Source organism: Triturus cristatus, chromosome 5_2 (assembly GCF_964204655.1).
Source record: "Triturus cristatus chromosome 5_2, aTriCri1.1, whole genome shotgun sequence".
Lineage (NCBI taxonomy): Eukaryota > Metazoa > Chordata > Amphibia > Caudata > Salamandridae > Triturus > Triturus cristatus.
Window position 1 is genome coordinate 764861941 of NC_140588.1, and position 27126 is coordinate 764889066.

Below are 27126 nucleotides of genomic sequence, written 5' to 3' on the forward strand. Positions count from 1 at the left end.
GGTATTGGAGCGCTTTACATGAGCACCAGTTATGTTACACAAGGACACATTTGTCGTTTTTGCACATTGTCACCTTTACACAATTTCCTGCAAGTACTACCTGGATAAAATTTCGCATGTAAAAACCTAGAGAGTTTGCGTTAAATTTCACACCTTACCGCAGGACCAAACACAAAGCTCTAACGTTTGTTGGTTTACGTATAGCGCTGGTTTTCCTAGCCTATTGTACTCATGTGTGGGGTCTTTTTTGTAGCGTAAATCTAGGTGCACAAGAATAATTGTTTGTTTTCATACAGTGCTTGCATCTACAGTTTTGTAGTTGCGTTACCACCACCTGCCTCAAAGGTAGTACTTTTATCAACCGAGGCAAGATTAAATGGCACTTTGGCCCTGCATCACATGCGAAATTTACTTCGCAAAGCATGTTACAAACACTAACTTGATACGATTGATTTTTTGTTCTTACTATCAACTGCCAATTATGGGCGACATCTGTGCGCATGGTAATTCAGCAAGAGTCGCAGCTGGGGTGAAGCACCGTGATGTCATGTTAAGATATATATGAATGAAGTAATTCAGTATTTAGTTATGCAGCACAATATCCTTTGTGCAACAACATCAACTGTTGCATGGCTAAACACTTATAAGGTCCCAAAAGCGAGATCTATTGGCTTTGCCAATGCTTGTTATTTTTAGCTATGGCGGTATTTAGACTGTGCCTGGCAACTGTGTGGCTCGACCCGGCACCTCCATTATTTAGTCACTGGTTGACTCGACTAATCTAAGTGTATCAGATCGAGAGTGTTGTATACGCATACAAAGGTGTCCAAGCTTCGAAAAGGGAGCTTCAAATCTGGGCCCCTCTGAAAAAATGGCTTATATCTCAAGGACAGGAATGACATTTGTGTTATGGAATCTTTGATATGCTATGATGTTGTTAGGATAAATATGTGACGTTACAACGCGATCAGTTACATCACGGTACGCTACATCGCAGTTATTACAACGCAAGTCGCTACAACGACTTGCGCAAGGGGCGCTGGACTTAGGAATGGTATGATTTACTATTCCAACCCCAGCCTACATAACAATAGGGAAGGTGTTGGAATAGTATATAACACTAGTCCTTAGTTTAGAGCACCATCCAGCACAAGTCGTTGTAAAGGTTTGTGTTGTAATGACCGCGATGTAAATGTATCGCGGTGTAACGACCGCGTTGTAAAGGTCTTTCGCCTGTTAGGATATATGTAAGTCTTACTATATCTCCTGGCTATTTACTCAACTTGTATTTAGTTATGTGTTTCTGTTGTTTTGTATGTGCTTGGTTGGGGGGTGGGAGGGAAGTTTTGAAAAATGCAATAAAGACGGTTTAATAAAAGAATAAACACCTATTTAAAAAAGCAGCCGTAAACTAGACAACGTATAAAACATTTGCATTTTATTTACTACATCAGACATTTCCATATTTGGAATTAAACAAAGGTATATCCCATTAATCATCATCATTAAATCACATATAAATTCATAAAATGTACAACGGTAAAAAAATATATGCGTTATTTTGTTTTGCCTGCACATTGGAGTTAACATTGTAACAAGAAAATAAGTATATCCTTGTGTGGGTAATAAAAACAGTGTTTCTTATTAGTACAAAAAAGTACCTACAACACATGTAACAGTTCAGTAAGCACTCCGGGTAAAATAATAATTTACAATGTATTATATATTTTAGATCGGACTTTTTCTATCAATGTTCGTACACATCTTAGTGCATCTTTGATCGCTCTTTCTTTGGCATCAGATGATCGGAAGATGTCTATTATGATTTCAACATTAACAATATTAGGTATTTCCCCTCAGTCAAAGGTATGATTTATGTAAGTATTTCACTAGAGCAATAGCTGAAACATGTCCTTGTCACAGTTTAAGTAGCACAAACTCCACCTTTTAGTCTTGCCCTTTAAATAATCTCCGGTAACCAATACCGGTAAGGCTGACAGAAAACATGCTAAGTTATCATTTGGGAAACCTACCTAGGGAAACTGAGCATAATGGGGCTTCCTGAGAAGATGAATAAAACATGTACCACAAGCACACCATCTGTGCTGGTGACTGTGCGGTGTATGCCCAGGGTCCTCTGGTCCAAGCTGGATACGCAAGCCTCCTTGATTGGGTCTATTTACCACGATTCCAGGCCATACATTACTCGCTGAGCAATTCACTAAAACACAATGCATCTACCTTTCCAAGTGTTAGGTTACTCAATGAGCAATTCACTAAAACACAATATATTTACCCTTCACTCACACATTTACAGTGTCTTTGCCACAACCATCTCACAAAAGAAGACCCAACAGTTTGCTAATCTTTCACAAACATTGGCACGTTTGCTGCCGTTTTTGTTACTGAATTGTTGCCGCTGGTGACTGGACCCAAAAATGTGTCGCAATATTGTGAGATTGTTTACTGTGGCATTATAGCTGCTCCGGATGTCCAACAAATCCAAGACTCCATCAAGATATATATGCTGTATTGTCATAGCCTGAGATGGTCGGTATTTCCAGACCTTTGCGGGACTTTTTGGGATCCAGGTCCAAAAGATGTTCATATCGCTGTCCATAGTGTTGTTCAAGAGCTGGCCCCCACGTAGCAGCAGGCTGGCAAATGGATCTGAAGCGCTGGTGGATTAAAGACAAACATGTTTTGGTGAAAGAATGAACAAAGCCAGGGCCTTCTGCATCTTCAAGTACTTCCCTTTGTAACTTGTGTTTATCGTGGTGATATCAGTAGAGACGGGTTATGGTCAAATCTGGTCAGTAGTAACTCTTGCTTGTTTTATTATGTGTAGAATGTTATTGTGCTATGTGGGTAACGTGTGTCTTTCTAATCACTGAACAAAATAGAAAGAGTCCCACCTGTCAACTATTTTGAATCTAAAAAAGCATCTAAGCGAGGCTTTCTGGAATATCACCTTGTTATAGCAGGTTGATCAACTTACACCTGCTATAACAGGCACTATTCACACCTTTTTTCCTTGTTGTTCACACGACGCTGCTCCCTGAGATGCAGATTATCTTGCTAAACCCAACAGACAAGCGTGTAGGCTGTTTCCATTCTTTTAAATCAAGGACTTGTCCCTTCACATTCAATCTATTATATTGTTCTATGTGAGAACGGGATGTTTGTTTGTTTATGAATGGCACCATTGTCTGGCTCATGCCAAGTAGTGAAATAAAGAGCACACTGTGTGTATTGCTTAAGTTTTCGTGTGTATTAAGAATCATTGTTTTGAGTCATAACACAAGATCAGGGCATAGACTCTCGACTGAGTTCCTTTGTCTTTAACGCCCACAAATCCTGTAGTTAGTACTTATTGTCATTGGCCCTCATTTGAGGCACAAGCTGGAGTCACACTCTTACTACCTTCTCACTCTCTCACTTACTTCCTCCTTCTCTCTCTATCTCTGTTCCTCCCTCTCCATCCCCCTCACGCTCACTCCATCTCTCCCCCCTTCTCTCCCTTCCTCTCTCTCTCTCTCCAAATCTCTTTCTCCCTGTTTTCGTTCTCTCTCTGTCTCTCCCTCTCAGCCACTCTCTCACTCACTTCGCTCTTTCACTCTCTCGTACCTCCCTCCTTTTTTTTCTCTTTATCGCCCTTGATCGTTTTCAATCTCGCACTCCCTTTCTTCCCCCTCACTCAATCTCGCTCCCTCTCCTGCTCTCTTACTCGTTACTAGCGAGCTGTCTGTTGTGAGTGTGTGTCAGCTGTGGACCTGTAACAGGAGTAAGGGCTGTGTTGCATGCAGTGACTGCTGGTCCCATTATACACCCCACAATTGTTGTGCTAAGTCAAAGAACATGTTTTAAAGGCATTTATTTTACCCGTAGAAACACAATACCGACTACCACAAAAACTATGCAGAATGGTTTCATAGCAATTGCATTTTCGATTTTACATGAAGTATTCCATGAACACGTACCTGCCACACGGATCCTTCTGCTCTGATCATTTTTATCACTGCGAGGATTGGGATCCAGATGAGACAGAATGCGATCATACACCAGCCAATCGCCGTTCCCCAAGCTGGATATACTATCGATCCATGCATAGGGGCTTTAAATGTCACCAGCGACCAGATTAAAATTGCCTGTAAAAATGCAAGACATTGGTCAGTTCCTCATCATGTATTGAGCTGAGCCTCATTCAGAAATGTTCATGACTTTCAGCGCACATATGTGATTGATACTAATTGAGGGAAAAGGCCTGTCTCTTAATTCGTCCTCGTCCTAATTAGGATGCAGGAATTGTAAACAAAGCATCAAAGCAGCTTTATAACACGTGGTCATACACCCTAACATTGTACCACCATGATTAGGCTGTTGCCCTGAAGACTCTAGGCCGCAAGAAAGCATCCAATAGGATCAATCTAAGAACCAAGGTGCATTTCTGAAAAATGCTGAGTCACTCGTAATTTAGACCATTGGAAGGCATTATCATGGCAGGGCTGTTTTAGAAAAGGCCAGGTGGCCCCAGTTCTCCTCCATGGCTCGCTGATAACTGGAAATATAAAAGGTTGCGAGTGTGAGTTGTCTGAACACTAATTTGCATGCGTGTGTGTCGATAACATCAGGAGTCTGCTGCAAGATGAATGAGTGACAGAGTTACTGGCTATCAGACTATCTTGATGGTATTGCTCTCCTTCACGGAGGCAGTTGCAGATCACTTGATCAACATGATTGGTTAGAAAGTCAACCAATTGGGCTGAGCAAAGCAAAATTCTGCCTTAAACAGAGTGTTTTATTGAGCAGTTGTCTGTTCCTCTGGTGTAGTCAGCTGGGCAGTTGGGATCAATTTAAAAAACACTAGGATATGGAGCATGGAAGTCCATTGTTGAAAAGTATCTGAGAATGGCCACACAGTGCTTCTTTGCGCTATATATCAACTCAGCCTCAAACTTTTTTGAATTCCTAGACATAGATTTTGACTGAAGGAAAGAAAGGTTTAGGCTTGGAATTACCAATTTGCGATTCTCAGAGGTAAGATTAGCAGAATTGTCGACCTTAAAACTCACAGCTATGGAAAGTATGCTAGTATTACCGATTTTCCATTGTAATTGGGTCAGGTTTATGGGAGCATGGCTGTTCACAGTGGATGGGCTAAAATGTAGGCAAATGGGAACACTCATAAAGCTAGACATGCAAAACCTATCGCAGCGGTTACTCCCACACAATGTTTGCACTTCCCTTTGTGCTGAATCAATAGTTCAGTGTGCACATTTGGTATGAAAAGGCCCAAAAAACCAAAATATTTCGGATGGTGTATGAGGAAGACTTTTTTCTTCATAAATCAAGCTCTGAAGGGAAAAAGAAGAGGGGGGATAGCAAGTCCAGATATTTGGGAATACTGCAAAGCCTTTCAATTTAAATACACGCGAAGACTACTGGGCAAATATGATGCATATCCCGTACACTTACCAGCACTAGTTAATAGAGAAGGAAATCACTATCTCTACAAATTTGGACACCCAAAGTATTTCAAAAAAATAAACTGAAGACGCTCTGGTCAGCGACAAAACTATAGCACCAAATACGAAGCAATTTGAAAATCCTGTATTATAGTGAAATTGCACCTATCTGGGACTCTCCAGGAACTCCAGAATGTCTTATGGACAAACTAGCAACCACTTTGTTGGAAGGTGGCATAACCAAATAGGGCCAGCTAATAGAAAATAACACTGTCAATGATTGGGAAGTTCGCACAGAAAAGACCAAAGGCACTCTGGCGAGATGTAAATACTACCAACTAACTAGCTGGGTTAAAAGCCTTATAAAAGAATAATGGGGCCTAATGAAATGGAGAAATTGTTCCAGGAAGAGGGCAACATTAAGAAAGAAATCTCGCGCTGGTACTGGGCCCTCATACAGGCATGGGAAGAAGAATACAAAATTCCAAGCAAGATCTGGGTAAGAGAGCTGCCGGAGCCGTAGACGTGCAAAGCCTATCCCAGCTGTTACTCACACACAATGTTTGCACTTCCCTTTGTGCTGAATCTATAGCCCATTGTGCACATTTGGTATGAAAAGGCCCAAAAACCCAAAATATTTCGGATAGTATATGAGGAAGGCTTTTTTCTACATAAACATATGTTTGCATGCAGAATAAATTAAACTCTTTGATTTTGCAAGCCAATCTTTCCACCATATTTATTCCTGCAAATTGTCAGCAGGGTGCAGAATACACAATGGTAAGTGTAGGGGAGTATGAGTATGCGTTGCAAAAATAACTCTATGCATGCTTTTGGGGTTTTTATGCATTCCAAAAATGTGAAACTCAATCGAAATGAGACTTTTAAATTGGTGGTCACCCGTTTAAAAGTAAAACTAATTTAAAAATGTTTTGTAAACAGACAGTGGGTGGGGGCTTACAAATTGGCAAATGGAAGGAGTATGAGGGTTTAATTTTAATGAAAATCTAAAACAAATGGTCAAAAATTTGAAGGAGCAGTTGGAAATTGTCCTTAATATCTTGTTAGCCAACAACCTTCATGAAAACTGTATGTTTGTTTCTAGCAGTCATTACTAATGGGGTCAACACCTAATAATTAAACAAGGCTACTGATTTGTATTATTTGAAACTGAATTATTAATATCATTTCGTTTTCTACCTATTTTTCTCAGAGATCTATGGGATCGTTCTAATACTCTGCCACTCTACACAATTTAAATCAAAGCTGCATATAGTTTTTATTTCATTGTATTCAATAGCAAGGTATAGTATCTAAAATGTCAATGAGTTTTACGATGCAGTGGTGTGATTTATATAAACAGTATACTTGTTGCTATCAGGTAGCTACATATTAGGAACTATTCCTGTTCTTGTGCATACTAGATGGCATGTGCAATGTCAGCAGTTCTTCCTGGAAATTTTCATGACAGGTTCGAGAAGGGCTGGTTGTGATTTACGATGACTGGCTGGTGTGGGTTGGATAAAAGAGGAAAGGTTTACGTTTCTATCTGATGGACAGGAAGACTTCAGCTAAATTAATTTGCGTTGTGGTGTGTTCTGGAGATAGGACCAAACTAGTAGCAACCTAATTAGCGAGCAAAGTTAATTTTAGGTGGAGGTGCTGGGAGTTACTTAATCGAAACTAAGCGGGTGATTAGAATGGTGGGTAGACTTAAGTCCTCCCGCCATCCCCGCAGTGTTGGGAGCAGCCGCCAGACATGCGACTGTCCCGCAGCGTGAATTAGGATGCGTCCGACACCCTGGCGGTCGCATTCCGCAGTTTAACATTGCAATGCCAAATTGCCATGTTGTGCATTTCCATGCACAATGTGGCAGGCACAGCGCGGTCAAGTGCACCCCTCCCACCCCCCACCCTCGGGGGCCTGTAATGGGCCCCAAAGCAAACCCCCGCCAGCTTTTCCATGGTGGTGATGCCGCCATGGAAAGGCCTTTACATCCCAGCATCCTAATATGGCTGGAGGTGCCTCCTAGGCACCGCCAGCCGTATTAGTGGCCCAAGTACGCACGGCCCCCGACGGAAAAGCGGCAGACAGACTTTCCGTCCGCCGCGTTACCCACCGCCAATGTAATCTGGCGGTGGGTAAATCAGGTTACGATGGCGGGCGGATCGCCACCGCCGGCTGGCAGTGACGATCCGCCCACCATCGTAATCAGCCCCAAAGTGTCTATTTACAGGTGAACTGCACAGACACCTACAAACTGCTGTCACCACCTGCCATTCAGTTGGCCATGAAATAATGGCCTATGCCTTTCCCAAGGGGTTCCATTATCAAACGGTTGCTATCCAGGTGGGCCCTTGGTAGCCATTGAAAGTAAACTGCCTCATTCTGTCGGGACTTATTCAGCACCCATCTATCTCTCCTAGCTAAGGATAATCATGAAGTATTATACTTCTAAACATTCCTGGAAACTAGGCTGTATCCCCCTTACCTCCATGAGCTGATTACCAATAGTATAAAAGGCTCCAAAAATTCATACAAAGTAAATAAATTGGTCATTAAAGTTTTTGAAGAGAGGGAAGATGTGGTCTTATTATGAAGTGATATTATTCATATTTCTTGATTTTGCACTAGCAGTAGTAATTAAATGCCTGCACTCTACCTGATTATAGTTGCAATTATCCACAGCCCTATTAGCACAGTTTTTTCGTTGGGTAGATGTGACTTACACATACAAATGTAGGAATGAATCCAGAAGAAGCAATGCACACTCAAACAAATCTTTGTGAATCAAGTCCTTAGATAGGGCAAAATGTGGGTCAGGTAGTTTGGCTGATCTTCTCAATGGGTAGGTAAACTTTTTGAATGGGCTGATAATTGAATGTTAAGGAAAGAGACAAGATAAATAATTTGATCCCCAAGAATGTGGGATAGACAACAAAAAGTAGAATGTTTTTGACTTATTGACTCCAAGTCAGTTCAGCGGACTTGAAATTGAATTTCATGGCGGCTCCTGGAGGGAGTGCTGCGGGGAGGTGAGACGGGGCAGGGAGAGGCAAGGTGGGGGGTAGTAAACTCCGGCGTACTGCCGAATGGAGGTAAGTAAATAAATAAAACGAATTACATTGCCCGTGCTGCAACGCCAAATGGTGATGCAGCGCGCGCTATGTAATTTGTTATATTTATTTACTTACATCCGTTCGGCCGTACGCTGGAGTTTACAACCCCCCACTCTGCCCTTCCCCGCCTCACCACCCCGCAAGCACTCCCTCAAGGAGCCGCCACTGGTTTTCAACAAACATTGAAAGAACATACATAGGAACATACCTAAGAAATGACTAACACTATGAATGATCTGCATATTGTTACATATGCCATTGCCCGGGACAGATGCTACTATTCTGATGCCTAATCAAAGTAAAAACAGAGAGTTAATGAATCCATGAGGGAATCAAACCTTTACAGCATAGTTTCGGAGCCATGCTCTCCATTATCACTTTGTGATTTTGACCATTATTGTCTGTGTTTTGGAACATTTCTGCTAGAGAACGTTCTGACCATGAATGTATGTATGTAGCTTTATGTAGCACCAACCTAACCAAAGTAACAGACTCGAGCATAAAAGGTACGGTACAGTGAGTGGAGGCAGGGTGGGTAGTGGTGTTAGGTGTATTGGAGGAGGACGGGGTGCAGTGGGAACCTTGATGGGTAGACAGTAGTAGGGGTTTAGTTGAAGGTTTTTTGGGGGCAGCACATGGTGGCTGTTGAGGCTAGAAAAATGACCCAAAGCTTATATGGTGATGAGGTGTTAGCTGAGGAGCAGGTTTTTAAATTCTCTTTTGAAGTGTAGGGGGGTGATGCCTGGCATACGTCTACTGGGGTGGCTTACCACACACTCAGGACACAGCAGGAAAGGGCATTGAGTCCTTTTTTCACTTCTTTGCATTTCTTGCTCTCTGATCTGTGGTACGGTTGCTGCTGGTTTGTTGAGTTGTCTCAAGGTCCTGATTTTCAATGCCCGCGAAAGTGGATGTCACACCTTTGCACACCTTATAGGTGATGCAGTTGGTTTTGAAGAGGCTGTTTTATAGAAAAGCTTAGATAGTGCTAAAAGGTACAGTGTTGGTGCAGTGTTGGTCCACAGTATCCTACTGCCTGCTATATGGTGTGTGGCTCTTGCATGTGGGCAAGCACTTCAATGACTATTCTTCAAAACGAGAGTCTTGAATTTGGGCCGACGTAAATTCAAGTAAAAAAAGTTGTGGGTAATTTTCTTTATTGTAGCTTTGACCAACCCTTGCTTTAGAGTACTGGAAAGAATATCAGATTTTAAGGATAGATTTATAAGTGACTTATAACACAGGCTGCGGACTTGATTAGGGTAAAGCATGTGGAGCAGGACTGCAGTTATTGGGGCAATTTTGCTTGTAAGCATAAGTTGTAAGTGAATGGTTGAATCTGTGAAAGAGGATTGTCAGCTCTAGTTTCTGTGGGACTGGCATATTGTGACAGCGGTCTTGGAAGTGCAGATAGCTGCGTGAATTTTGTACATTTTTGTCAAGCCATGTTGGGATGGATTGGAGTAGAATCATGGGCGGCTCCTCCAAGAGGGCAGAGGAGTGTCGCCCCACTGCTTTCCCGCAGTGCGAGAACAGAAACATAAAAGGGTAATAACTTCCCATTAATACCATTTTATGTTCAGTTGCGAGCAAGCCGGGGGGTGGTGCTGCTCTGTGATTAGGGAAGGAGTGATGTGCCCACTCCTGAGGGCACAATGACTGTTTGGTCGGCTCTCTGGGGCCGCCCAAACCAGTCATGCGCCCTCTGCACTTTGCAATGCAGCCTGCATGGAGAACATGGCCTCCCCAGTTGGGCAGTGGGTTGGGCAGTGTGCCCACCAATCACAACGCTGCCATTGCATCGTTGTGATTGGCTTAGGGGAGGGGACGGACGCTGCCTGCTTCCTATTCCTGCTAGAGGCAGGAGAGCAGGAGCCGAGAAGACGTGGGACCCGGCCGGCCGGCCGTACATATGGTAAGTTTTTTAATTTTATTTATAATTATACCCTCCTCCCAGGGCGACCTCCCTTCTCCCAACACGACCCCCCACCTGCAAGCCATGCCGGCCGCGACTGGGTAGAATGCCCCTTCATTATCATCTTCATGAAAAATTTGAGTAGAAGACAGCACTTGCAGGGTTTTCACCCTGATCCTGAGAGTTTCCATTTGTTTCATTTGCTAGGGAGATATGTGTTTAATTATATATGATTAGAAACACAATGACACATATAACAGGTGAAGAATCCAGGCTTTTTAGGTGGCACCAGAATCATATAGAACATATAAAAATAGCAGATGTGAATAATACTTAATGGTGCTACCTTACCAGCAAGAGACATGGGGATATGAAGAACCAGCAGAGTCTCCACCACGCCCAGAAGATCCAGTGCTTTTTACCAATCATCATTTCTATGTCTTCAATAAACCGGTTTCCTCCTGTTGAAAGTTGTAAATGTTCAGATATTATGAGGTATAGAATGAGCAGGTGACACATTATTGTTACCACTGTACATGGGCTCTGGTGTCACACCTCTTGATTTTATTGTCAAATTACTGAATTTCTCAGTTGCATTATCTAAAATCCGAGATATGGTTTCATGTATTTAAATCGACGATAAATATAATTTATCTACAATGCTATTCCAACGACTTCAAAACTGTGTACAGCACTAGTGTCAAATATGTCTTAAATAATACATACAAAAAATTGTTACAATTATAAAAGTTAAAATATTCAAAATGTGGGAGCACAGTTACTCAATTATGGCGCAACACAGTAGGAGAAAGAAAGTCAAAGCCATATTTCCTATCTGCTGCTACTCTCTTCTCTTGCTGCACAAACAGGCTGCCTTGTACCATGAACACACATTTGAACTATAGTGAAAAAGCGTGTGTATGATGTCCCATCCATGACAAAATCTTATGCATTTTATTTACATTTACATTTCACCCACTGGATGTGTGCAGTTAAGTGCAGCACACAAATAATAAGTAAAATATGGAGAAATAAATATATATTTCTCCTAGTTAACCCCTGCCTCAAAGAGGTGTTATTTCTTAACACAAAGCCAGGTGTGACAAAATGTGTAGATCTGGCCTTGCATAAAAACCACGTGTGGTAGTGTAGAATGCTGAAGTGCCATCCATAAAATGGCCTCTTGAAACAAAGTAGGGCACATAAGCGCTATTTGTGGTGTTTGTGCAGCTTTAAGGGCAGTTTTTCAGCACAAACATGATTTGTACTGGAAAGTAAATATGTGATTTGACTTTACCCCGCTTTGTGTCATTTTATGTTATTTTGAGGAAACTCAAAGTCTTGAAAAATCATTCACTTAATTTGTGGAACAATAAGGGCCGGGGCCCAAAGTTTTGCTCAGCAGCCACAGCTGGTGCTATAGAATGTCAGGAGTGGCAAATGCAAAGTCTGTTTAGCCTTGCTTCCAACTCATTCCTCTTTAATCCACCACAAATCACCCCCTGTATCTTTATTTCACTCTTGCAGATTCTTTTTCATCCCTTCTTCCTCCCTTTGTTCCTTATGTTTCTGCCTTCTTTCCCCTTTTTGTGTTTTTCTCTCTCTTGCACTGGATCAAAGCCTTTTGGGAAAAATAAGTAGGCCCCACCTGCAACTTGGGAACAAATTAAGCACTGGAAAAATCTGCCTGATGATTTATAAAATATAGTACATACAGAATGACTCTGTTTTGAGCGCACTGAGTAAGCTCATAGAAACTCCTTTTCATTTGGCATCATAGACATCGATTCCATTTTACTACCCATTTCGTTAATAACAGTCTTTTACAGTTAGGAACACTAAGTTTGTTTACCATAAATCCAGCACACTCCCACGAGTTCCAGCACCGCAGCAATCAGGATGCCCCATCCAGCACAAAAATGATCAATCAAATCGACCCAGAAAATCCCTGCCTGTAACAATATAACAAAACACGAATTTCAAGTATATGACCCACAAAGTAGAAAGTATTTCAATATTAAACTTTGACTGAAAGGTTTCCTTAAGTTATAAATCAACATCGGGGTAGCTCCTCTATAATGCCAGAGGAGCGTCGCTCACTGGCTCAGTGTCAGCAGGTAAAAAATAAAACAATACACCATAGTTGTTTTATTTTTCATTTGCTGGCCCTGAGCAGGCGTGTGCAGGGAGGGGCGAGGCCGGGGCCATGGGAGGGAGGAGGAGGACTGGATTGTGCACTTATAAGTGCCCATATGTGTTTGGTCAGTTATCTCAGGCCGGCCAAACACACATGCACACTTAGTTTTTTCTAACAGGCTGTATTGAACAGCTGGGTTGCAGAAACAGCACAGACTCCGTGTCCTGAGTGGCGCGTCAAAGCAGCCCGCTTAGGCCAATCCCTGCGCTGCTGTCATAGCATGAGAGAAGCACTGGGATTGCACTGGTAGTCTCTGCTGCTGTCCCAGTGTTTGCTGGGACCAGGAAGCAGCAGAATACAGCGGCGTGAGGAGCGACGCAGCAGGTAGCTTCAGGTGTTTTAATTTTAATTATTAAACCCTCCGGGTTCCCCTGCCCGTGCTCCCCCGCCTCACCACCTCTTTATTGTGTCGGCCGCCACTGATCAACATTTGCGGAATTCATTGTGCCTCACCTTTTTAGTGAAGATTTTTCTGCACAGTAGTAACAAGAGCCTGATTCACACAGGTAAACTTGCACTTAGGTGTAAATTTACGATTGTTTTTTATTCACAAAGGGATTTAGGAGTATTTGCGTGGGAGTAAGCCTACCCGACCTCCATGGAGGGAGTGCTGCAAGAAGCTTCTGGTACCCACAAACCGACAAGTGTGTAGGTGTTCCTCTACTATTGCGGGTAGAAGCTCCATTGAACAGTGCACTTTCAGTGTGGGTGTGGCTGACACTTGCATTAGGGACGCTGAAGCACCGCACGCCAGCCAGCAGACACCCATAATCTCATTAGCGAGAACAGCGGTTTAATGACGCGGGCCACGTCTCAAGAGCTCAGGAGATGGATTTGCTAAAGCTAGACATTGCGACAGTAAGGCAGAATGGAATGAACAAGTCAGCTAGCTATCAGTAACGTGTTGAGAATTCCAATTGTCATTGGTGTCCTCACGTTTGTTTCTCTAATTAAATGGCGGAAGAATTACGATCACAATATTTAATTGTATAGGGGACACAATTCTCGAAGAATAGGAGTGGGGGTCGAGTATAGAAAGCCCAATCCAAAGTCATTTCCCAGAGACAGACATATGCCAGTCAGAACAGCAGAGCATTCTTTTCTGTACTCAGTTTTGTTAGTTTCTAAACTTTCCTTACTTTCTCAATGTTTTTAATTACATACATATTTGTGTAGCAACATTTTGTCCTTACAAACTGTATTTTGAAATATGATTTAAGTGAGGCCGGCCAGCCAGCCAGACTTTAGAACATTATTAGAGAACATTCTGCTCCAAATCACAACGACGTATTCATGCAGTGTTCCATTAACAATTATTAACTGCCTAGAAGGGCATTAGTTTCCTAGCATGTGTCATCTGGGTGCTTTGTGCCAGTAGTGGTAGGTCACCTGGCACTACGCGGACTCTATAAACAATAGTTCTCGCTCCCTTTTATACCACTGCCATTTTACAAAATATATAGCCAGGATTATTTGACTTATTTAGCATAAAAGTAAAACGTCTTTTGTTGGTAAAGGTATTCTCAAATGTCAGTCTATGCCTTTAGGGATGTCTTGGCCCATCCTCAAGAACGTAAACACCTGGAGAACCCCGGATTAAGTTTAATTCTAAGTACTTCTGACTTGCTGGGATAGTAAATAATGCTGTGATGTCGGACACCTAGCCAACAGTCCTACCTTTTACCGCCTTCAACAAAGGTAATTTTGCTTTAATACAAAATCCTGAAACTGCAGAATTATTTAACTGGATTTCCATATACGAGCTATGAATAAACATGGTTTGAAGCAGACTGCCATCATCTACCTAGGCCTGTAGTAAAGAAACTCTGCACTACCACCTTGAATCCGTCAGAAGGAAACTCTTCTCTACTACCTAGATCAAATAGCGAGAAATTTAGCTCTACTACTTGAACCCTGTAGTAAAGAAACTCTGCTCGACTTCCTAATCTCTGTAGTAAATGAGCTTTGCTCTACTCCATAGAGCATGTTGTACACACACCCTCCTCTACCATCTAGATCTCCATAATAGAGAAACTCTGCTTTAATGCCTAGAGTCCAGTATGAAGAAACTCTGCCATACGACCTAGAGTCCACAGTAAAAATAATCTGATTGTACTAACTAGGTCTGATAGTGATGAAACTCTGTACTACTACCTAGACTCCCACTGTAAAGATACTCCAGTTCTACTAACTAGGTCTGATAGTGATGAAACTCTGTACTACTACCTAGACTCCCACTGTAAAGATACTCCATTTCTACTAACTAGGTCTGATAGTGATGAAACTCTGCCCTACCACCTAGACTCCCACTGTAAAGATACTACAGTTCTACTAACTAGGTCTGATAGTGATGAAACTCTGTACTACTACCTAGACTCTCAATGTAAAAATACTCCAGTTCTACTAACTAGGTCTGATAGTGATGAAACTCTGCCCTACCACCTAGATTCCCACTGTAAAGATACTCCAGTTCTACTAACTAGGTCTGATAGTGATGAAACTCTGTACTACTACCTAGACTCCCACTGTAAAGATACTCCAGTTCTACTAACTAGGTCTGATAGTGATGAAACTCTGCCCTACCACCTAGACTCCCACTGTAAAGACACTCCAGTTCTACTAACTAGGTCTGATAGTGATGAAACTCTGTACTACTACCTAGACTCTCAATATAAAAATACTCCAGTTCTACTAACTAGGTCTGATAGTGATGAAACTCTGCCCTACCACCTAGACTCCCACTGTAAAGATACTCTAGTTCTACTAACTAGGTCTGATAGTGATGAAACTCTGTACTACCACCTGGACTCCCACTGTAAAGATACTCCAGTTCTACTAACTAGGTCTGATAGTGATGAAACTCTGTACTGCTACCTAGACTCCCACTGTAAAGATACTCCAGTTCTACTAACTAGGTCTGATAGTGATGAAACTCTGTACTGCTACCTAGACTCCCACTGTAAAGATACTCCAGTTCTACTAACTAGGTCTTATAGTGATGAAACTCTGTACTACTACCTAGACTCTTAAAGTAAAAATACTCCAGTTCTACTAACTAGGTCTGATAGTGATGAAACTCTGCCCTACCACCTAGACTCCCACTGTAAAGATACTCCAGTTCTACTAACTAGGTCTGATAGTGATGAAACTCTGTACTACTACCTAGACTCCCACTGTAAAGATACTACAGTTCTACTAACTAGGTCTGATAGTGATGAAACTCTGCCCTACCACCTAGACTCCCACTGTAAAGATACGCCAGCTCAATTTCTTTGACCCCCACAGTAATGGTACTCTAGTTCTGTTGCCTAGACCCCACAGTAAAGAAACCTTACACTAGTACCTAGACCCCATAGTAAACAAATCCTGCTGTGCTACCTTGACCCCAACTGTAAAGACTCTCTAGATCTGCTATCTAGACCCCGTAGTATAGAAACTCAACTCCACGTCTAGCCCCTATAGTATCGAAACGGCGCTCTACTACTGAATTGTTTTAACATTGATAACCTCCAGTTATTGAAACTATTACGTACGGTTATATGAACATGCACAGCTTGAAAACGTCTTAATAATACTGGAGGTCCCTAAAAGGAGGCTAGCAAAATGCTAAAAATAATATTTGCATTACTTTTACCCCCAATTACATAGTACGTACAAAGTGAACATAGAAAAAACACAATATTCTGTGTAATTGAAATGAGTAATATTGACAGAAGTGCTAATTAACAGGGAAGTTCATATTGTTTTAAACCTTGAATCTTTTGCCGGGTTCAATACTAAAAGTGAAGACCCAATAAGGAACAAGATGCTGTCTTAAAGCAATCTAGAAAACCAAAGGGGGTTCTGGCTCGAATGGCAGCAAGGCCAAACCAATTATAATGAAAGAACAGAATACAAGCCAATGCTGCGTGTAAATTTACCTACAATTCCCGTGACCTGAATGAAACAAGAACACTGACAACCGATTATTTCGTTGGATTTAATCCTATGAAAATTGTTTTTAGTTCACGTTCAAAAACATTTAAAACTGATACAGTACATATTCATTACACCACATATACAGAACTTAACTTGAAGATGACAATACTGAAAACATTTAGACACCACTGTGTTCATTCGCCCATAGGGCCAGCATTCATACCGTTCATACTAATCATGCATCCACACTAACATATAACATACGACAGAAATCTACAATTTGATAATCTTTACACATAGGCCATCAAACCACTACTGTACATAATGATGGGGCTTAATGCTGTTTTTTTACAAGATTGACCGTAGAAAAGACAAGGTCTACGCGTTTCGAATCCCTTAGTTGGCAGGGATTCTCATCAGGACCGACATAGGACTTAGTCTAAGGAACGGAGAACTCAGTCACAACTGGGTGTGTGGAGTTGTGTCAGGTTAACTGAAGGTGGTTCTGTCTAAAATCAGAAGCAACCACGGGCTTTTTTTCAGGCGTTGATTGATTCAAAACGATATCTCCGAGGTGGGAGTCAATGGAGGAAAGTGATGCTACTCGGTCAGCTGATGTCCCGAGCTAGGACTTGCACGGCGTGAGATTCGCCGGCCGTTTTGAGGTTCGGTAACGAATAAGTTCTCTGGAGAGCCGGCGTTGTCCGTGTCTCTGTATCTCTGGGAGTAAATCACCCGTTAGGTCTTAAAGCAATCAACATGAACGATTCTGTACCTGGGTGACACAGACGAGACCAAGGAGGAACAACATTAAACAGACACCAATGGTAACAGGGATGCGCATCTTTTTCATCAATGTTGGGAAAGCGTCATGAATGGTTGTTGTAATGGTTTCTGCAGAGAAAAGAGTCTGATTAAGTTTACGTTGGACTTGGTCACTGAAATGTAGTCAAGTTTGTACAGGGATGAGACCAGGGGCGCGGTAAAACAACACTACTTACCTATGGAGGCAAACTGAGAGTCGAGGCCCAAGGTCAGCAGCATGAAAAAGAACAGAATGGACCACAAGGGAGCCACCGGCAGCTGAGAGAGAGCTTCGGGATAAGCAATGAATGCCAGGGCAAAACCTAAACCACCAACATGAAAACAAGTGTCAAAGAGTGCCAGCTACTGCAGTATTTGAAGAAAAACGGTACAAATGAGACATACATGAAATAAAGAGGTCAGCAGAATGGTATGCAATCTGTACGCTGGGACTGCTACAGCAACGCCTACAGCGGACTATGAAATTCAGGATTATATTTTAGCAAACACTCATTTACAGGCAGTAAACGTAACCAAGAGATGGCCAGATATACAAAACTGCCTCTCCAGCTAATGCTGGTGGTACTTGACTACTGTGTGTGTTACCACATAAGAAGGTACAGGCAAGAAGAGGTAACCAGGAGAAGGTGTCCTAAGAGGCAAGAAGACCTTCCACAAATAATTGAGATGCTCCTCCAGAGCATGTGCATTCACCAGAGCTTTCCAGGTAACACACGTAGAACAAACTCTGGCGAATCTACAGAGTGCATTTCCAGAGTCCGGCAGAGTACCCCACAGGTCCACTAACCATCCCCCGAAGGGAGGACCCATCTAGACAGCCAGGCCGGAGATACCCTGAAGCACACCTAGAACAGTGTCTACTGTAACTCATACATGAAATTGCCTGCTGTGCATGGATGGAAGTGCCGCCATATGGAGAACTTTGGTAGGTACACCCTTTGACTTCAACCCCCACACAGGGCACCTCAAGCACACATGCCCAGGCTGAGAATATCTTCTGCCTCACATTGTAAAATAGCAGGCAGCAGGGGCATTATTTAGAGTTTGACAGAGAAAGCCCTTCGCCAGAATGTTGCAGAGGTCCTATTCTGCCAAGCTCGCTGTCCCCCACCTCGTTTAGAGTCATGGATACCGTTAGGTTAGCAATGGGGAGACGGCACAGCTGGCTTCACCATCTGAGACCTTGGAGCGGCGGCCCATGTGCTATGTGGTCACAGATCACACTGTACCTCAGCTCTATTTAGGGCGGGATTTCCAAAATATATTTTATATTTTCATGACTCCTGAAGAAAATTCTGCTGGTAGGGAACAGAAGAAAAATGTTTGGTTTGTTTCTGAAAATCGAAGTGAATGCTCAACAAGCAGCCCTGACAAGCGCATGCAGGCTCAAGCCCTTTTCTAGAAATGACGAACATGGGCCGGGTCTCTAAATTTGGCATGCGATCTGGTGCTGGGAGGAATGAAGTATGGCTCTTGCGCACCCCAATTAATCTGGCCCTAGATGGGTCCACAAGTGTACTGCAATGTTATGTGGGATAGGTACCGCTCAAAGGGTTGTTTGCCCGTTTTTCCTGTTTCTGGCCATCATATAATACTTCACCATGAAGTGAGTGCACCAACTACTTCTGACGACATACAAAGTGGAAGTAATTTACTACCAAACTGAAAAGCTGCCGGATAGAACAAGCTGAACTCACTCAAGGAACATGTGACTGGTAAATCCTGATTTGCATATGGCTGGGTTCAAACTGGAATGGCATGGTGAGCAAAAAAAAAATGGATTTAGGCCCAGATCTCTGTACTGGGGTGAATGTATGACATTGTTCTGCATTCTGTCCATCAACTGTTGTTTTTGCATTTGTCACCCCGAGTGGCACGGGTATGCCCAGACATGGGTCCCATGCTCTCCATGCCACTGGAATCAAGCTATCCTGGCTGAAGAGGGGTGAAACCCAGAAACTGGTCCTAGGATGCTTGTTTCCAGTCCAGGGAGGACCTGGCTTGGCAGTTCGGGCAGGACTGTTCCCATGAGGCACAGGGTCAAGACTGATCTGCATATGGCTGGGTTCAAACTGGAATGGCATGATGAGCAAAAAAACAATGGATTTTGGCCCAGATCTCTGTACTGGGGTGAATGTATGACATTGTTCTACATTCTGTCCATCAACTGTTGTTTTTGCATTTGTCACCCCGAATGGGACCGTGGGTCCCGTGCTCTCCATGCCACTGGACTTAAGCTATCCTGGCTGAAGAGGGGCGAAACCCCGAAACCGGTCCTAAGATGCTTGTTTCCAGTCCAGGGAGGACCTGGCTTGGCAGTTCGGGCTGGACTGTTCCCATGAGGCACAGGGTCAAGACTGATTTGCATATGGCTGGGTTCAAACTGGAATGGCATTGTGAGCAAAAAAACGATGGACTTAGGCCCAGATCTCTGTACTGGGATGAATGTTTGACATTGTTCTGCATTCTGTCCATCAACTGTTGTTTTTGCATTTGTCACCCTGAGTGGGACGGGTATGCCCAGACGTGGGTCCTGTGCTCTCCATGCCACTGGAATCAAGCTATCCTGGCTGAAGAGGTGTGAAACCCCGAAACTGGTCCTAGGATGCTTGTTTCCAGTCCAGGGAGGATTTGGCTTGGCAGTTCGGGCTGGACTGCTCCCATGAGGCACAGGGTCAAGACTGATTTGTATATGGCTGGGTTCAAACTGGAATGGCATGGTGAGCAAAAAAACGATGGACTTAGGCCCAGATCTCTGTGCTGGGGTGAGTGTATGACATTGTTCTGCATTCTGTCCATCAACTGTTGTTTTTGCATTGGTAAATCCTGGCCATCTCAGCTGTTGGTAAGGAACCTGCTTTAGTATTATTGCATTTAAAAACAAGCATTGGCATAGCCAATAGGTCTCGCCTTTGGGACCTTATAAGTGTTTAGCCATGCAACAGTTGCATAACTAAATACTTATAAGGTCCCAAAAGCGAAACCTATTGGCTATGCCAAGCGGCCGTGAAAGTGATCGCGATCAAACATCAAAGCGGCCGTGAAAGTGAAAGTAATCGCGGTAAAAGCGGCGCGCGCGCCCGCGCACATGCACTGTAGCTCCAGGCTGACCTGGTAGCACTTTCTGGAGCCCTCTCAATAAGTCTCGCCAGACCAGCGCATGCGCTGGGTCAGGCGAGACCTAAAAATGCAGATGTGGACACAAATGTTTTTCTGAGCATTTTAACAGTTATACAAGTTGACTTAATGTCTCTTTTCTTTAGAACTAACCATACAAAAACCATACTGTAGAAATTGTTGAAGAGAACGATAGCAAAACCAAATAGCTCCAAATCCACACTAATGTGTTTATAAATTCTTTAATTTGCTACCAAATATGTCACATTCATTGACAGTATAACACAAGTGTGTCTAACGGAATTCATAAGCCCCACCCCTTGTGATGGAAACGATTGTGCAAGGCACCCAAAATTATCAAATAACTCTCTTCTTTTGGGCTTCGCTAGTGTGGGCAGTAAATAGTTTCAATTGAAGGCAAGTAATGCTGGGTAGAAAATTGGAAGAAGGCCCTATTAAAAAAACTGTCTATGTGTTTTAATGCAGTAACAGAAGTCGCATCTTAAGTATCATTTTTTCGAAAGTTAATTGTTTCTTAGTGCTGTTTGTTAGTGGGTTGTTAGTGCTTCTGTGATTGTCTTTCAAGAACTCTGTATGCTCTCTTTAGATGTTTCGTAGAAGTGCTACTTTCTCAAATCTGTTCATTGAAAGGGTTAATTCTGACAGCATTGCCATAAGCATTTCCAGTCTCGTTTAATCAATTTCAGGCACTACTGTCAATAGATTTGAATTTTGTACAAAGCGATCACTAATGACGTGGGGCCCATGTCACAACCCTCTGCACATTTTCAGACTTACCTGAGTCGACCACCTTGGAGACAGGTTTTCCTGCCTTGAAAGCCATATGTCCCAGGATGGAAAAAATTGCAAATCCGGCGAAGACGCTTGTAAGGCAGTTTGTAATACAAACAAATATGGCGTCCGAATAGCAGTTGTTGTTGAATTTATTGTAGGAAGACAGAGCTACTAGACCGCCCCAAGCCACCGACAGAGAAAAGAAGATTTGAGTCGCTGCATCTTTCCAAACCTAAAACATGATCAGAATTTCATAAATATATGGATGACATTACAGAAGGAAAACGTTGACATACAGTACAAAAACAAATGTTTACTTGGATCTAAAGTCTTAGCATATTACATTTCTTATTGAAGTTCATTGTTTTTTTTGTTGTTTTATGGCAGTGAATGCAGCCTGCTGTGCCTCCTGAAGAGCAAAATATATGTTTAAGAACCAGAGAAGGAACAACTGTGCCTAGACTGCAGGGCAATTTTACATAAAAACTATTGTTACGAAATTGTATTAGCACAGACCGATGATCCCCTCAATAGCATTTGCACCATCTAAAAATGACAATTTGCCCTGGTTGACCAGTGCAAATCACGATGCAAATTTTACTTATCTTATTTTACATATTGAGCATTGGTGCAAGTAGGTAGTACCACGATAGGTCGAAATGGTGAAGTATATATTTAACTGAGCTGTTTACATGCTGTAATTGTCTATGCGAAGTCAACTTTACGTACGTAAACAGAGCGCATGTGAAACTTTAACACAATGGGGCAAAGAGCACCATTCTGTTACTGATTACTCACAACAAGTTGAACTCAGATTAGCAGCCTGGTGTGGACCACAATGCTCGTCGCCTACTCTCTCACTGAAATGTGACTGCTTCATATTCAAAGACTAATATATTTTCTTCATGATAGGTTCAGTTTTTAGGGGTTCTATATCCAGGCAAAGGAAGTGCTGTCTGGTACTGCCGTTCAGTGGTTAGGGTTAGTCTGCTCCACACTTTCATAAATATTTCCAGTGTTTAATTTGAACTGGTGGTTGAAGGTGAGGCCCACTGGCATTTATTTTTGGGAACTGGCCCTTATTTTTCCTCAACAGACTTAGACCCAGAGCAAGAGAAAGAAAAGCACACAAGGGGGATATCAGGAGGAAGACAAAGACAGACCAGCATTGGCAGACCTAATAGGTCTCCCCTATTCAAGAGCTTTTGGCTTTGCCAGTGTGTTTGAGCCATGTTCTACATCAGGGTGGCTACCCTTCACCATGACTAAAAGTCAGTGGCATAGAGTAGAGTGGAGCAGAGTGGCAGAGTGGAGTAGAGTGGCAAAGAGTGCAGTAGAGTGTTGTGGAGTGTCATGGACTGGAGTGTCATGGTGTGGAGTGAGTAGAGTGGAGGGGCATAGAGTGGAGTGGTATGGACTGGAGTGGCCTAGAATAAAGTGGTGTGGGAGGGAGTGGTGTCTAGAGGCATAGTGTCGAGTAGAGTGTCATAGAACGGAGTACAGTGTACTAGTGGAGGGCCCTAGGCTTGAGGGGCATAGAGTAATGTGTTGTAGAGTGGAATAAAGTGTTGTGGTGTGGCGTAGAGTGGAGTGGTGTACAGTGGCATAGCGTAAACTTGAGCAAAGTGTCAGAGTGGCGTGGCATAGTGTAGAGTGGGCTAAAGTGGCATGGAACGTAGTAGGATGGCGTAGAGTGGCAAAGGGTGTGGTAGAATGGAGTGGCGTAGAGTGGAGTGGTGTATAGTATGATAAAGGAGGAGGCATAGAGTTGATGGGCATACAGTGGAGTAAAGTGTTGTAGAGTGGAGGGGCATAGATTAGCCTGGAGTAAGGTGTCAGAGTTGCATTGTGTGTCGTAGAGTGGCATAGAGTGTCTCAGAGTGGAGTTGAGTAGAGTGGTGTGGCGTTGAGTGGAATACAGTGCCCTACAGTGAAGTGACATAGAGTGGAGTGTGGCTGAGTGGAGTACAGTATTGTAAAGGGTCATACAGTAGAGTAAAATAGAGTGGCGTAGAGTAGAGTGTCATAGAGTTGAGTGGAGTATGCATGGTGTGTTAGCACTCCGCCGTAACAGACAAAACATTTTCAATTGAAATGACCATTACAATCTCACATACAGTTTTACTGAAAAAACTATACAATGCACAACAGTAATGTGTGGAAATGGTGTACTGATTTGTTTTGATCGTATTAAATATCTTTCCAACACACTTACGAATTTTTTTAAATTATGCTTCATCTGTGCTTTTCTAATTCTGATATGTTCTGAAATATTTGCACAGTTCATTAACAGACATTTACATTTTGTTGTGTTCTAGAAAAAAACGTTTCTTTCCCAGTACCCGGCAAGATTGTCACATAAATACTCTCACTTTGAAGTCAGAGAAAGAAAAGTAATTTGACAGTAAATGTGACAAGATAAGAACAACATTTAAAGGTCTGTTTACAGAAAGTGAGGACTTGTGGAAGAATACAAAGAGCAACAGCAAGCAAGCTTTGCTCCATGGGAGGGACGAAGATATGCTGGAGATCCTAAAACAAATAAAGCCAGCAAATAGAAAGCCAGAAATGTTTTAGAACCTGGGTAGAATGCATTCCTGGGGAAGCTTTCGGAATGCCCACAAGATGTATTTTTGCAACCAGACAACACAGCTTCAACAAAATGAACATGCAGTTGCAAAGGTAGTAAGTATGACATTTTGTATGGCGTGTTATTTTGACCAATGCTTGATTATCCTCTGAGGCATGACCGCAGACTGATGCATCTTAAATATAGCTTATACAAAAAATAAGGCTATGCTTTGTTTTGTGTAGCATCCATTATTCAGACACTTTTATCAGCGCTCATTCCCCGGTGAAACGGGGCTGATCACAAACTCTATAACAATCCCTCATGCATTATTCTGAAGGCAGAAGGATTCACCCAAACAGCCAAATGAAAACAATCAGACTGTCTTATGTGAGGAAGACTGACACTGTTTCAAGCTAATGGATGAAGGTTCCCGAGCAAAACAAGATAATGGTTACAGAAACTGACCCAAATCCTTTCAAAGTAAGTATAGAATACAATATGTTTGCTTTAAATACACCGGTAATATATACATCAATGTAAAAAACACAAGCTACTAGTGTATGAAATGAAAAAGATTTATGAGCACAAGATCTAAATTCTCTAATTTCTATTTTTATGCCATTGCAACCACCTGGGCCATGAGCAGATATTGGCTATGGCTAGAATTTATCAAACATGGTGATGGTATACAAACAGTGAATCTTTGCCTGCAATCTGATAAACCAAACGGATTATCAAGTGTAGTTAATTTTTTTGACACCACAAAGAAAAAGATAAGTGAGGAAAGGTCTGCCAAGGTACAGAAATGCACCTTAATACTTCTTTCATCTTCTTAGCCTAGTCAAATTGCATTTGTAGACATCCTGTGCTTGTACCTGTTCTAGAACTTTATGGTATGATTTTCCTATGTTTATGCCCGGGTGTGTTTTTTTCACACAAACAGTCAATATTTTCTTGCGTTTCTAGTTGGGAGAGGAAAGGTGTGTGCTGTTTTTTGAGAAAGTTGACTTCCAAACCGTTATCCTCGAAACTTTGACACTGAACGAATACTATCAATCTTTTTTTCTTCCAAAAAATTTGAATGGGTGAGAATGACCCCATTAATGAGATAACCCTACGCGCAAAGCTTTGATGGCTATGGGTAGTAACTGTAGCATTTGCAAGAATTCCAGAATGTTTGTGGATAAAAAATGCTTGTCCACAGTTTGGTAGTAGGAATTGAGGCCATGGAACTATGCAAAGACAGTCAAATAATTCAGTCTTTAGGTATTTTTATAGTTTTCCTTTACACCCACTTCATACCCATCTTGCTTTCTACCACTTGGCCTTCACGACTTTTTCAAGGAGTATAACTGGAATGGTAAGTGCCTTGGCTTGGAGGCATATTGGGCTCCAACCAGTTATGTATCACTTTCATGGCTCAACGTTTGGCACACTTTTAAATTAGACATATTCCCTTCATATTTATATTGTACACTACAAGTAATGTTGTTTATTTGAAAATTGCATTGACTACATCCTTGTCCCAATGTCATGTCAAAGTTGTTTATTATTTACATAATGTTCCGGTTTCGGTGTTTCCTCCGATACAACTGACATTATCATTGCGGTGACTTTCAGCAAGTAATTTTTGTTTTTATATATATTTTTTATCCCACAGTGCCACCTGGTGGTATTTAATTTTGTGATCACTATTTAATAACTTTTCTTTGCAGCACTATGTGTTATTGTTTTCTTGTTTTCCCCTCATTGAACAGTCTTCTTTACAAACAATCTCAAGGTGAGACATTTTAATTGGATGTTTACACTTTGTGTGTCATTTCAGTGGCTCACACACTTACACTTTGTGTGTCATTTCAGTGGCACACACACTTGAATTTACGAATTTGAAAAGTGTTATTATACACTATTTTACAACGTTATTCACAACTTTGATGTCATATGTGTAGATTACAAAACCTGCTTGATATTACTTATCTCATAATTCTCTACATTTTATAAATTAACTGTACATAAGTAGGACAATTCGTAGCCATGCAGAATGTAACTGCCCCTCCTTTTTTTCTAATGTCTCCTGGCGAACCACCCATCAAGTGGCAAAAATGGAGAAGAGTTTTTGAACGCTATGCCAAAGTGTGTGGTGTGAGTCTTAGTGCTGAGCGTAGGACATCTCTTCTCCTTCATTGCCTTGGATCTGAAGGACAAGACGTATTTGATCATTTAGCTAAGCTCAGTGATGCAGACAGTACAAATCTAAATGAGTATGAAATCTGTAGGATGAAATTAGACAAACACTACTTACCAAAAGTAAGCACAATCTTAGAGAGATACCAGTTTGCTAAAAGACTTCAAAATGATGAAGAATCAATTGAGGGTTACATCACACAACTTAGGAAACTGGCTTCCTCTTGCAAGTTTGGCAAGTCATTAGATGAAAGGATTAGAGACCAATTCATGGTAGGCTGCAATATAGAAAAGGTCTGAGAGGAGCTTTGGCTGAGGGATGAACCCATGCTAGATGAGGTAATTCAAATTGCCAAAAGGGTTGAACACTCTCTTAAATGTGTTGACACTTTAAAGAAAGACAAACAGGTCTCAATTCAAGTTGTTAAAAAAGAACCTGTAACCTTGCCCAAAGCTTGCGACTCTTCTAAACCCAAAAAGAATTTGACCACTCCTAAATTCTTCAGATGTGACAAAGTCAGACATTATGCCAACGATAAAAAATGTCCTGCTTTGAATGTTATCTGTTCAAAATGCAAGAAGAAAGGGCATCTTTCTTCTGTTTGTAAGAGCAAAATACCTTCCTCCACTACCAAGAATGTGGAAACAGACATTCTTGAGAAAGACTTTGTCTGTGGACAAATTGTGGTTCAAGTAAATTCCACGTTAGAATGCAAATCTTGTCCCATTGACACCATTCAAGTAGAAGGTGAACCTACTAAAGTCTTATTTGATTCAGGGGCTAAAGTCACTATCATTTCAAAAACTTTCTTTCAAAGTAAGCTTGCTCACAAGACTTCTCTTTTCAAGGCGGACAAACGCCCTTTGCCATATGGTGGGGAGCCTATTCCCTTGCTTGGTTAGTTCATAGGCCTAATTGAGTACAAAGGGCGGTATGTGTCAGGAAAGGTCTACGTTTCACAAAAGAGTGACAGCATAATCAGTTGGTTCCACCAAGGGGACTTGAGTGTCATGTTAG

At 42.1% G+C, this 27126-nt stretch overlaps 1 protein-coding gene across 1 annotated transcript in view; it reads right to left on the reverse strand.

Moving 5' to 3' along the window:
- Positions 1-1417: 1417 nt before the first annotated feature.
- Positions 1418-27126, reverse strand: part of LOC146829241 (sodium- and chloride-dependent neutral and basic amino acid transporter B(0+)-like) — a 73514-nt gene continuing 47805 nt past the window's right edge. Inside the window, exons 8-14 of the mRNA XM_085607870.1 lie at positions 21356-21584; positions 17617-17742; positions 17391-17509; positions 12353-12452; positions 10852-10961; positions 3981-4148; positions 1418-2678 (exon numbers count right to left, since the gene is read on the reverse strand). Of these exons, the coding sequence (XP_085463996.1) occupies positions 2514-2678; positions 3981-4148; positions 10852-10961; positions 12353-12452; positions 17391-17509; positions 17617-17742; positions 21356-21584 (1017 nt within the window). The 3' untranslated portion in view covers positions 1418-2513. The remainder of the gene's footprint in view (positions 2679-3980; positions 4149-10851; positions 10962-12352; positions 12453-17390; positions 17510-17616; positions 17743-21355; positions 21585-27126) is intronic.